Source organism: Microtus oregoni, unplaced genomic scaffold, assembly GCF_018167655.1.
Source record: "Microtus oregoni isolate MIOR12 unplaced genomic scaffold, Mior012 000029F_ref0000214, whole genome shotgun sequence".
NCBI lineage: Eukaryota > Metazoa > Chordata > Mammalia > Rodentia > Cricetidae > Microtus > Microtus oregoni.
In genome coordinates, this window is record NW_024543088.1 from 15,094,655 (window position 1) to 15,108,526 (window position 13,872).

The following is a 13,872-nucleotide window of genomic DNA, read 5'->3' on the forward strand; positions in this document are numbered from 1 at the left end:
AACAACAAAGAAAGCGAAGTACTCCCTAGCTGGGTCCAACCTGGTCAATGGAACTCAAGCCAGGAGTGGCCCAGGCCACAGAGTGAACTGTCCAGAAGGTATAACCAAGAATCCGCACAAGGATGAAAATATTAGCAAAAACAATTGCTTGCATTCCCAAAGAACTCCAGATAGGAAACTGACCAGCCAAACTGTACACCATAGTCATGGGGGACACCTATGGCCAATCGCTCCTGTTCTTTTCCACGGAACACTCTAAACTGCCTGAAAACAGGTTGGGATCCTCCGAGTGACTGCCCACAATCATTTATTTATTTACTTTTGAGATAAGGTCTTAGGTAGCCCAAACTGGCCTAAAACTCACTGTGTAGCCAAGGACAACAAACGCTTCACATCCTCCTGCCTCCACGTCCTCTGTGCTGGCACGGCAGGTGTAGATCTTGCTCATGCGGTGCTGGGGATTGAACCCAAATGCATGCCAGGCAAGCACTCTACCCACTGAGCACAGCCCCAGCTCAACTCTGACTCTATCACAGGCAGTCCATCAACTGATTTCCCACTTCCTCCCCATCACAATCCCCTATATAAACATACACCACACACACATCACACACAGAGAGACACACTACATACACAGATACATACCACACACACACAGGCATGCGTGCACACACACCACATACTTCTTAATCTATGCTCCATACATGAGAGGGAATATGAGGTGGGTGGTGTTTGTCTTTCTGAACCTGGCTTGTTCCCCTTAACATAATGATCTCTAGTTATATCCATCTTCCTGAAAGTGCCATGATTACATTTTTCTTCAAGGATGCCTCAAATTCCAATTTACAGACCATATCTTCTTTGTCCATTGTCAATGGACATCTAGGCTGGTTCTCAATCTTGACTCTAATCTGCATAGTGTAGCAAGGAAAACAAATGGCCAAGTGTCTCTGAGCACAGAGCCTCCCAAAGTGACACACAGCCTTCATGCCTCAGGGATAAAAGATGGTACCTTCAAAATATGCAAAGGGGTAATGTTAAGCAGCCAGATCACCAACAAAATATACAAAAATGAGCAAACAGGAAGCTAAATATGCCACACAGAGAATGGACAGTTATAGGCTCCAGATGGAATTTAGTAGGTAAAGTACTTGCCTAGCATGTACAAAACCCTGGGATCCATCCCCAACATAAACCTGGTGTGCAAGTGTGTGTCTGTAATCCCAGCACTCAGCATGTGGAGGCAGGAGAATCAGGAGTTCAAGACCAGCCTTAGCTACATAGTGAATTTGAGGATAGCCTGAACTACATGAGATACTGCCTCAAAAGGAGAAACACATACACACACACATACACACACACACACACATTCACACACAGCGAAAAACACACTTGCAATGATCTCCAGATATGAACACGGCATAAACTGATCAGCTTAGTGTTGAAGCTGCACTGTTACCTTGCTGGTCTGCAAATTCAAAGCTCCAGCTTTCTGAGTATCCTCCAATAACCACAAGTGTGTCACAAGAATTAATCTAGAGATTCCAAATAAATTTCAGCAACTAAGCAGCTTTATAAATCCCAGGGCCTGGGGTTAAGAGGACCAAACATTTTTAAGAATTTATCCATCTAATTATAGGACTTTTTCTTTCATTCTGGAAAAAAAAAAAAGATTACAAGGATGGAGGTATGCCATCAGAGAGGTAGAACATACCTGTTATCCCAGCAGAACAATCACCACAAGTTCCAGGCCAGCCTGGGTTACATAGTGAATGTTTGCACTAAGAAATTTTTTGATTAATAAATTAACTAATTAAAAATAAAAACAGTAGTCAGGTGATGATAGTGCACTCCTTTAATCCCAGCACTCAGGAGGCAGAGGCAGGCGGATCTTTATGAGTTTAAGGCCAGTCTGGTATACAGAGTTAGTTCCAGGACAGGTTCTAAAACTACACATAGAAACACTGTCTCAAAAAAAAAAAAAAAAAAAAAAAACAGGGAAAAAATACATACCTCTCTATAGGACATGGTTTAAAATCTAAAAACGAGACTGAAAAGATGGCTGAGTGGCTAAGAGTGTGTACAGCTCTTGCAGACAACCAGGGTTCAGTTCCAGCACCCGTGGTGAGCAGCTCACAACTGCCTGAAACTCCAGCTCCAGGGAGACCTCATGCCCTCTACTGGTCTCCGTAGGCACTGCACTCACATGCACAACACACAAACAACGCATAATTAAAAAACAAAAGAATAGGTAACTATATAGAGAAATTAGATTTTGTAGTTGGCATGGACAGATCAGCAGGGGAGGAGAGAAACAGAACATAGTATAGATGGGGCTGGAGAGATGGCTCCTGCTCTTCCAGAGGTCCTGAGTTCAATTCCCAGCAACCACATGGTGGCTCACAACTATGTGTAGTAAGATCTGGCACCCTCTTCTGGCCTGCAGGCATACATGCAGACAGAACACTGTATATATAATAAATACATCTATTTATAAAAATCCTTAAAGAACATAGTATAGAGAAAGAAAAATAATTTTCTTTCTACCCTTTCATTTTTAGCCAGGATGGAATTTTGGATTCCCCGGAGTGAGAGGGAAGGGCTGAGTGTTTGGGAAAGTGCACAGTTATGCAGGAACAGGTCTACCTGTTCCTCACCAGGAAGAGGGGAGACTCGAGGGACAGCACTCCAGCTTACACAGAATCTTCAAACAGCGACAGTCATTTTTTAAAAAATAACATTTCTTTATTTTTAAGCTTTGCTTGGTTGGTTTGGGGGTGTTGCTTGTTTTTTGTTGTTTTGGGGAGAGTTGGGGTTTTTTTGGATTTTGGTTGTTTGCTTTCTTTCTGGTTTATCTTTTTAGATAAGAACGCTGACTAGCCTGGAACTCACAGAGATCTGCCTGCCTCTGCCTCCTGAGTTGCTGGAGGTTAAAGGCAAGCAAGCAACATCACAACCAACTGTTGTTGTTTTAAGTGTGTGTGTGAGTCTATCTGTCTGTCTGTCTGCATTCCTTCAGTGACTCCTCCCTCCCTCCCCCCCCCAGCTGGAGTTACAAACAGTTAAGACCCTCCTGACTTGGGTGTTGGGAACCAAACACAGGGCCTCTGGAAAAGCAACCCTTAACCACTGAGTCATCTCTCCAGACCTCTCCTTCCCCCTTTGTTTTGAGACAGGTTCTCTCTATATATCCCGGGCTGGCCTTGACTCCCTGTGTAGCTAAGGATAACCTTAAGCTCCTGATCCTTCTGTCTATACCTCCCCAGTGCTGGGGTTACTAGAGTACACGACCATGCAGGGTGCAAGCAGCACTATGGATAGAATCCAGGGCTTCATGCACACTCATGCCTAAGCAAACACCTTAACAACTGAGCCACATCCCCAGTCCCCAGGACAGTATTTTTTTAAAATGACTAGGGGAAAGGACTTTGACTCATGGTGGCAAGTTATAAGCAGGCAGACGAAGGACAGATAAATGCTAGTTAGTAACGTTTATTAAATAGGAGACTGGGGATGTGGCTCGGTTGGTAGAGTGCTCATCTGGCAAAGCAAAGCCCCGGGTTCAATCCCCAGCTTTGCATAAACCAGGAGGGATGGTACAACCTGCCATGCCAGCACTCAGGAGGCAGAACCAAGAGGACTGAGAGTTGAACATTCTCTCAGCTACATAATGAATTTGAAGCCAGCTTGGGTCATGGGCCACACATGACCCTGTCTCCAAAACAGAAAAGAAGAAAAGAAAGAAGTTAGAGGGGAAAGGGAGAAGAAGGAGAAGGCAGGAGAAGAAGGAAGTGGAAAAGGAGATGAAGTAAAAAGAAGAAAGAGAAGAAAGGAGAGGGGGAAGAGGGAGAAAAGGGGGAACAGGAAGAGATTGAAGAAAGAAGGAGGGAGATGAGGGTAGAAGGTGGTGTAGAGGGCTGGGGCGATAGCTCAATGGCAGGGCACTGTGTACCATGTTCAAGTTCCTCCGTCTAACCCCAGAACCAAAAAACAAACAAAAAAAAAAAGCATGATCCAGAAAACCGTGGATGAAAGGCTGAAGTGTAAATATTTTTTGTTGTTGTTGTTACCACTTAACTCCCTAAGATTGGGGCATGAAAGTAGTCAAGAAGGAGTATACAAAGGTGTGTGGCCCTGTGTCAATAAAACTTTATTTACAAAACCAACAAATTTAGCACAAACACCACAGTTTACTGACCCCTTTTGTAGAAAAAGACTTAGACTAAATGGAACTGACACAATGGGTCAGGAGAGCGGTGAAGGGCAGGCAGTCTACACACAGCACACAGATAAAGAAAAAGCTTACCCCAGCTGGAGGGGGGTGCAGAACACTGGAAAACCAGCCACAAGGGAAAATGCCTTCCTTGGGCAAGGACTCTGCCAGGCCTATGGTGACCAACAGACAAGACAGCAAGAGTGTGACAATATGTCCCTAAGGATAGCAGAACTAGAGGTCAAAAGTGAAGATGGGTTTAGAGTATATTGAGTGTTTATAGGCTAAAGAGAGAAGGGCTACGGGGGGGGGGGGGGGGGGGGTGGAAGATTCTAGAACAAGGAGAGGAGGAAAAAGCAAGGCCTCTTCAGGCAAGTGTTAGAGACAACCTGTCATAATTGGAGCTATTTTTCATTGTTACAACTTAAGAGACAGTCGGGTACCACTGGCATTAAGTTAGCAGAGACCAAGGGTGTCCACTAAACACATTAACAAAGCCAGGACAGGCCCTACAATCCAGAATAAACCCACCCCAAGTTTTGAAGCCTGCTTGGGGTCTAGCAAGATGGCTCAGCAGGTGACCCCTAAGACACACGTAAAGATGGATAGAAAGAACTGACTGCAGAAGGTTGTTCTCTGGCCTCCACATGCATGTCTGACACATAGGAGCATACACAAATACGTATGTGCACACAGCATGCACTCAGGCATGCATACATATACAAAATAAAATAATTTGAAAATTCATTTTAAATTAGAATAATTAATAAGGTAGAAAGCAACTTAGGAAGATACCTGGTATGGGCCTCACTCACATCCACTCACCCACATGAACACATACAAACACACACACCCCTCCAAAGGTAACCCAACAGATACCCCTAAAGCTCAGAAGGTTCCAATTGTTGCCATTGCACCCTGCCTTGTCCTTAACTTCACAGTCCTCAGAGGGCTATCTCAGCTCAGAGCCAGCCTGATCAAAGAAGAAATGGAAGAGCTACCCACCGCTTAGCTGAGCCCAGTTACCAAGCGTCCACTGAAAGATGAACTGAGTACCCCGCCCTTAGGGACACCTCCCCCAAAAAAGACCCATTCCTTTCTTAAACACCACATAGGTCCTCATCACCACCGCCACCCCCCAATCCCAAGCATGATGGACCTTACAGATTCAAATTCTAGAAAGTTCCTCGCCCCACACCAAGCCTCTAAGAGGCATCAGGACTAGTTTATTTAACAGAATTTTGTTAACGATTACCCCAAAGCAGGGGCGGGAGCTTCCAACCCAAAAGAGCAAGTGTTTGTTAAGAAATCCAGTACAAGGGCAAGCGAGATGGGTAACGGCACTTGCTGCCAAGCCTCATGACCTGCATCCAATTTCCAGGACCCAGACTGGAAAGAGGGAACCGACTCCAGAGAGCTGTCCTCTGACCCCCACACTCAAGCTGTGATATACACATGTTGGCCCCACATATACACAATTATAATAAATAAAATTAAATTTCAAAAATAAGGAAACAAAAGAGCCGGACATAATGGTGTGTGACTTTAATCTTCACACTTTTGGGGCAGAGGCAGGCAGGTCTCTGAGTTAGAGAGCAGCTTGGTCTACACAGGGAGTTCAAGACTACACAGTAAAACCCTGTCTCAAGATGAGTAATTAATTAATTAATTTAATTAAAAAGAAAAAAAACAAGGAAACAAAGAAACCCAGTAGGCAGGCAGGGAACTGCCGCCCTGGCCGAGTGGCCTGTCGGCAGCCTTTATGAACCTGTCCTTTCTTCACATGCAGAAACAGATGGCTACTGCTTTGAAGGCATGCGACAAGGACTCACTGAGATCGTGTTTACAAAGTATGGGGATTTTCCAGGAAATAAAGGATTTTTGTTATTCTTGTTGTTTGAAACAGGATCTCCTATAGCCCAGGCTGGCCTCAAACTCACTACCTCTGCCAGGATGACCTTGAACTCCTGATCCTCCGCCTCCACCTTCAGAGTCCAGTGACAACGTGTACGACTCCACATCTGATTTATGCATGTCTAGGAATGAAACACCGGGGCTTCGTGCATGCTTGGGAAGCACATGCTCAGCAAGGGAGTGCCCTAATGGTACACACTTACTGCATAGACTCCAATGTCTTCGTACCTGTTTGCCATTGCAGAAAAAAAATACCTATATATACCTGCAATGCACTAGGCACTACTCAGGCTCTGACATCAGTGAGGAACAAATACAAGGCCCTGTCCTTGTGAACACTGCCTGTGTACAAAGCCAGAGAAGCTCCATTTCCTGAGCACAGGAAGTACAGATACAGATGAACAATTACCAAAAACGCAAAATCAGAACTCAAGGAACCAACTTGTGTGCCCAAGTGCACAGCGCTACACACACAAAGTAACCCTACTTCCTTAAGGCGATTCCAAGGAGCCTCTGGGAGCAGCATATCCTAGGAGCCTTGGGAAACAGCATAGAGGATCCCAGGGGCCTTGGAGAGCAAGATCGGTGATCCCAAGAGCCTTGGGGAGCAGCACAGAGGATCCCAAGGGCCTTGGGGAGCAAGATCGGTGATCCGAAGAGCCTTGGGGAGCAGCATAGGTGATCCCAAAGAGCCGCAGGGAGTAGCATAGGTGTTAAAAATTCTTGAATTTTCTTAATAAGAATCCAAACCATGGGCTGGGGAGATAGTTCAGTGGGTAAAAGCGCTTGCTGCTCAAGCATAAGGACTGGAGTTCAAATCCCCAACACCCGCATAAAAGCCAGCCCTTCAACACACATCTGTAACCCTAGTGATAAAAGAGGTGAGTGCAGGAGGAACCTGGGGCTCTCTGGCTAGTCAGCATAGCCAAATCAGCAAAGTCTAGGTTCATTGAGAGACCCTGTCTCAAAACATAAGGTTGAGGGTAACAGAGGCAAACACCTGGTGTCAACCTAGGGCCTCTACAAACACACACACAGGCACACTCCGTGCGCACGCGCGCACACACACACACACACACACACACGCCAATGGCCACTCTTCAATGAGCATCTCTGTATACTAGATCCAGATCTTCGGGGTCTCAAAAACGTTAACTGGGTTAGCAGGTGACCCACTCAACAAAATCAGTCCAAACTGTTCAAGAATCTTGTGTGCACGCACACACGTGCACGGGCACACACATACACACCTCCCTCATTCACAAACTGCAGTACTTCCCCTCACTGACTGCAAACAAACTGCTTTTCCTTCCTTCCTTGACCCCTTCCTCACTGTAATTAATTTCCTTTTGCAGAGGAATCTGAGCCAGTAACTCAAAAGATATTTTTCATTGCATGTGTTTTCAAACAGATCTAACATTGCCTGGGCTGGCCTCAAACTCAATATCTGGACTAGCCTTACACTCGCCATCCTCCTACCTTGGCCATAGCCAGACACAGAAAGCTAGTAAGGGTGACCTCAGAACACGTGAAGTAACACATCCTAAACATGCCTCGCTTTAGCCCTCTCTGAAATGGGCGTGCAACAATTTTGGCCTCCAGGGGACACTGAGAGGTTCTAGAGAAATGAGCTAACGACCTGGAGGCTCATAATCATTCTAATTATAACCATCCCGAAAGCTGCCCCTACTGCTACTATGATTGCTGCGGGCTGAAGGTACGTAGAGTTTGCCACTAGACATCTGGAAGCAGAGAATTATAAACACAGCACCCAGGGGGCCGATTCTCCAACAAGTGTCCTCCATCAGTGAAGACACCCTGGCTTTGGCTTTAAACTTTTTAGGTGTTTGGCTTCCTAAATCTGTTGTAACCCTACTTTTTTAAGGCGACCCCAAAGAGCATGGGGTGGGAGGGCAGGTTTGGGTTCAGAGAAAAGAGCAAACACGGTTGAGAGGCACAATGGGGACAGACACCCAAAGGCTGGGCGGGCACTAGGGCAAGGTTCCTCAGACCCGAGTTGGGTCCACGCGGGGTGCAGAGCCACAAGTCCAGCGGGCAAAGGCCAAGGTCAGCTGGCTTCTGCAAGGCCAGAACCACCAAATCCATTATTACCCCTTCCCCAGGGGAAAGACGATCAGTCTTTAGGTTGAGGACTCTACACAGACTAAGGGCGTCCTCAACCCTCAGTCCTTGGGGAGGGAGCTCTAAGTTGGCCCCCCCGGGGGGGGATGTCCACAACCCTCAATACTTAGTGGAGGGTCTATAGGTCTATATTGCTGGAATGGTGAGATGGGTGTTCGTAACCCTGGGTTCTTTGGGGGGCGGGTGACTCTAATTTGTCTGGCGCGATGGAAGAGGTGTCCCCAACACTCAGTTCAAGGGAAGAGTTCTCTAGGTTGGCTGCGGCGGTGGGGAGGGGTGTCCCTGACCCTCACTCCTTACGGTGGGGGCTCCAAGTTGTCTGGCGCGATGGGGGGAGTGTCCCCGACACACTGATTTCACCCCAGACTTACCCTCGCCAGGGTACAGGTGGCCGGCTGCGCCCACCAGCAACGCGGCTACGGCCACCAGCAATGGCACGGCCGTTGTCTCACGGCGTTTCCCGGAGCCCATGGTTGTAGGAGCGCAGGGACCCCGGCGATCAGAGCACGCCACGCCGTCCCGCTCGGGACATAGTCCGCGAGGAGGTCGCCGGAGAGGCTCTAGGGGCCACGCGTCCGTCTCTTCCACGCCGGTGGCTCGCGGGCCGCAGCTCTCCAGGCGAGAGGGCCCTGGGGACAGCCCCGGGAAGAGCACAGAGGCCTCGGCTTCAACCAACGAGGTGGCGCGGCCCGCAGACTACGGCCCCGGGTCACCCAGGCCCGGTCCCGTGCCTGCAATCGCAGGGTCCAGAGCTCACCGCCGTGTGCCCCCTTTCCAGGCCTCCTGTTTCTTCGCCCGGTGCAGCTCTGGGTGGGTCGCGTTCTGTGGAGTCTGAAACAGAGGGACGCGCGAACGGGCGGGCACCTGGGCTGGTGGCGGCGGCGGGAGCGAGGGCTCGACTCCGGCCCGTAAACAACGCGGCCCGTCAGCTGGGCCCCGCGCGGGCCGAGGGAAAAGCTGGCGCGGATTGAAGCTGGGAAGGGACTGTGCGCTCAAGTGAGGCCCGCGGAGGGGGGGGGGGGTACAAGCAAGCCGAGCGCCGGGAGGCGTGGCCAGAGATTGCAATGCCACGCCTCCTCGCCTCCCCGTGTGGCGCCCCCGACTTTGGAGGCCCGGGGAGCACCTCAGATTCTCCCAACTCAGACACCCCAAAATGCCTATTTTAAAAAGGCGACGACTTAAAAGCTTGGAAATGACCCCAGATATTAGTCTGACATGAATATCCTAAACAGCTCTGAGTCTCCCACGTCAGATCTCGGGAGCTGCCCAGCTCCGCGCCTGACTCGAAAGCCCCCAAATAGCCCCGAGGTTCCAATTTAAATACCTGGGGCGCCCCAAATGCTCGCCCGACTCGAACATCAATAAACAGACCTGAGGTTCCAATATATAAGCTAGGAACGTCCCAGATCCTCTTCTGATCGCAACAAACCCAAATAACACCAAGGTTCCAATTTAAAGGTCTGGAGAATGCTCCATATCTCCGCCTGATCCGGATACCCTAATCAGGCCCGAAGTAACTATTTAAAAGCCTGGGAATGCCCCCAATATCCTCCGGACGTGAACATCCCAAGCAGCTCTAAGACCCCAGTGTCTTACTCTAACGCCCTCCCAAGTATCCCTATGACTTCGATCGCAATATGGAAGCCCTTTAAGGTGCCCCCAGATGCCAGACTCAACCAAACAGACCCTGTCTTTACATTTTTCACTATTTTTGTCTCCTATGGAGAATTCACTTTTATTCTTTACTCCTGACGGGTTTTTTTCTTTTTTCTTTACAGCCTCTAGGATTAATGCCTCGCTGGATTTCTCCGGTTGTGGATCTCTCTAGGAGCTAGTGGGCGCCCCACAAGTTCCCTCCCCAATAAGCTTCCTCCCAGCAGCGTGACCCACACCAACTTCCCAGGACACAGCCAAGTGTCCACAATGCCGGCTGCCTGTGTTCCCTGGCCTGAGCCCCTCTCTACGCAGCACTGGATTCCAGGGAAAAACAATAAAGAAATGACTCCAAGAAGAACTTAGCAAGACTTCTAGGAAAACTCTGGAAACTTCATATAGGACCCGGATAGCTGTATTCCATTTTCAACATGCATACCTGTAGGTGGCTGTATAAATGTCTAAAAATGTTAGTCATTCACTAACAGTCCTACTCAACCACCTTCAGTCTAGCCCTGTCTGGACATTTGAAATATGTGAAGTCCAGAGGCCTCTATCCTTCACTTCCGGTGTCCATTTGGGCAGATTACCACCATATCTGGAGCTGATGGTCTATGCAATGGGTTTAACAATATCTGTAAAAAGCAAAAATAAAAATAAAATAGGAAGCAATAGAAGACACTCAAGATCAACTTTTGGCAGAGAGGGAGAGGGAGAGAGAGAGAGAGAGAGAGAGAGAGAGAGAGAGAGGAAGAAGATCTGGAGTTTGAACTTAGCCTAGAGCACATGAGATCTTGTCTTTAAAATAAAAATAAGACAGTTGGGCCGACAAGATGAGTCAGCAGGTAAAGGCACTTGTTGCCAAGTCTGAAGACCCGAGTTCAATCATCTAAGGTCCCACAGGGTATGCACACACATACTAAGTAAATAAATAAATGTAAGTGCTTTCAAAATTACTTTTAAGTGGTGACCTAGAGCTGTGGTTCCTTAGTAGAGCTCTTGCTCAGCATACATGAGACCCTGGGTTTAACCTGTAGGACCAATGAACAAAACCCTTACTAGGAGCTGGGATCATGGTTCTTGCATTATGCGAATGCACTCCTTCCTTAAAGCCTTTCCCCAATTTTGCCACCACTGTCACTCCTCCTGCTCCAATGAGCACCCTCCCCTGACTACAGTTTGCAAATGCCCTTCAGTCCCTATGCTCCCTTCCCCAGTCCTTTCCATCATGTGCATATCCCTCCGCGACATTTTTATTTATTATCATGCGTGTCATTGCTTATCAGTCTGCCCCGCACACCATGCCTGACATACATATTTGCTGATAAATATTTGTTCAGAGGAAGAATCAACAAGCCCCTTGAAATAAGGGGTTCTCAGTAAACAAAATCAACATGGTATGTTTCCTTGTAGACTGCATGTAGGTCCTGTGTTATGTGTCGAGGCAGGGAGTAGATACAAAAGTATCTGCCGAGGATATCCTTGGAAGCTGAGCTCTGAAGAGAAGGATGCCAGCCAAGAGACGCTGGGAAAGTATATCCTCATGGAGTGAAGGGCTTATGCGGTGGCCGTGGGGCTTTCGGGGGCTGTGGGTACAGAGAGGGGAGAGGAGAACTTGATGCCATGGGTGGGAATGAGAAGATGCAGATGCTCAACCACCACATCAGGATGTGCTTGATTTGTGTGTTTATGTGGACACGTGTGCACTTGCGAAGGTAGCATGTGTGGGTATGCGTGTGCAAGCGCACCTGTGCTTCTAGAGGCCACACAGGTGAGCATTGGGTGTCTCCCTACATCAGTCTACAATCCTTTTTTTTTTTTTTTTTTTTTTTTTTTTGTGAGACAGGGTCTCTTGCAGAGCCTGTAACACCAGTGAGCCAGCAAGCCTTGGGGATACTTGCATCTCTGCCTTCCAAACTCTGGGAACACTGGTTTGGACCACAGTTCGTGCACCAGTTTTCTATATGAGTCTGTATGAGTTCTGGGGACCTCAACTCAGCGCTTCATTCTTGAAAGGCCAGCACTATACAACTCAGCCATTTCCGCAGAGACTGGTTTGTACTTTTGTTGTTTTCTTTTCATTCTTTCTTTTTGTTTTGTTTGTTCATTTTTGAGACAAAGTCCCACTGGGTAGCCTGGGTTAACCACCTGCCTCTGCCTCCCAGGGTTCGGAACTAAAGGCATGCACCACCATTTCCAACCTTAATTTTATTTGCGGGGCTGGGAAAGAGCATGAGCAGATGCCAAGACTAGAAGAGACTAGAAGAGGAGTGGTGTCCCCTGGAGTCAAGAACCAGGAAGGTGGCTCAGTGGGTAAAGGTATTTGCTGACGAGCTGGGCAACCTGAACTCAGTCCTCAGGACTCATATAGTAAAAGGAGAGCTGACTCCCACAAGTTGCCCTCTGACCAACACACACACACACACACACACACACACACACACACTAGTTAACACTAACACCAGGTGGGCACCAAAAGCTGAAAGCAGCACACTAGGAGTATGAACCAGTACTTTCCAGAGACAGCCAGACTGCAGATGACTTGACCTTAGTCAATGAGGACCCTGCAGTGTTGGAATGATAGATCATGAGCCATACTGATCTTTGACTGTCTTGGATCCTGAATAATCATCTAGCTTAACTTCCGCCCCTGACCCAAGTAACAGATAAACCTTAAAGAAGAAGCCATTATTAGCACATCTCAGGCTTCCACCTACCCTAAGGCTGAGAATACTGTAGACCGTCTTGTACCCAAAGAGATTTCATTTTGTTATTGGGGACAGATTATCTGATGTTACCACTAATGTAACTGGTACACACAGACACACAGTAACTGACAGCTTGTTTCCCTCTGTGCCTGCATCAAAGCTCACGCGAGGATTGCAGAGTTGCCTCGATGGGTAAAAGCTGGCTGAACAAACTTCTTTGGATCCCTAGAACCCACATAAATACGGATGAAGTAGAGTGCCCATCTATTATCCAGCAGAGTGTTCACCTATTAGCCTAACATGTCCACAAGGCGACGGGAAATGGTGGCTGGAAAATCCCTCAGAAAGGCAAAGGACGACTAACTGGCATCTTCGGTGGTAAACAAGAAACGGTCACATAAGGTGGAAGAAGGGGAGGATCAACAGCAGAGGTTGTTCTCTGCCCTCCACATATGCACAGTGGCACATGTGGTCACTCTTCTTTGGTTTATAATAAACTATTTCCTTATTTACTTTCAGAGCCATTGCTTTGGGCCAGAATTGGAGCTCGGGTGGTAGCACAACCGTGGATCATCCAGGAACCCCTGGATCCCATCCTAGTAACTCTACCCTGGGGATGGGATGTACACTGTTGATATCAGTACTGAGGAGGTGGTGGCAGGAAGACCGGGAGTTCAAGGTTATCCTTCACTAAAAACAAAAACAACAACAAAAGAGCTGAGCCTGATGATTTGTCATCCGTGCTCCTGAGGAAGCTGGGGCAGGAGGATTGAAGTTCAAGGACTACCTGGGCTTCAGAGCAAGTGCAAAGCTAACATGGGTAGCTTAGTGAAGCCCTGTCCCAAAAGAAAAAATGAAAAGAGGGCTAGGAGTCCCATGGGTCCGTCACTGAGATGGAAGGAGAGTGTTAGCATCTTGTAATCTCGCTGGTGACCGATTCAGAAGAGCTGTCTGTGAGGGCTAACGGCAATGGCATCATCCATCCTTGTGCCTCTGTTTGCAACATGCAATCAATGGCTTGGCTTTGTGCTGAGAGTTGCATCATTGGGAGGTTTTTGTCCTTGTGCAAACGTCACAGAGTATATTTGTACAAGCCCAGATAGTACAGCCTGGGGTGTATGGTGCAGCCTGTCATTACTAGGCAACAAGCTTCAAAACACTGTACACCAAACACTCTCTACTAACGCAACACTATGCTGAGTGCTGTATCCAAACAGTAAACATGCATGACAGAGAACATTA

General features: G+C 47.8%; 1 protein-coding gene across 3 annotated transcripts in view; it reads right to left on the bottom strand.

Annotated features, from left to right (window-relative positions):
* Insr (insulin receptor) overlaps positions 1-9,204 on the bottom strand; it is a 130,406-nt gene extending 121,202 nt beyond the window's left edge. For 2 of the 3 annotated variants that reach the window (XM_041678348.1, XM_041678346.1), the window contains exon 1: positions 8,641-9,203. In XM_041678348.1, coding sequence (XP_041534282.1) covers positions 8,641-8,740 — 100 coding nt within the window. In that variant the 5' untranslated portion in view covers positions 8,741-9,203. Of the gene's footprint in view, positions 1-8,640 lie in introns of all 3 variants that reach the window. The other variant, XM_041678347.1, reaches the window with a different exon arrangement.
* Between the last annotated feature and the right edge of the window lie 4,668 nt (positions 9,205-13,872).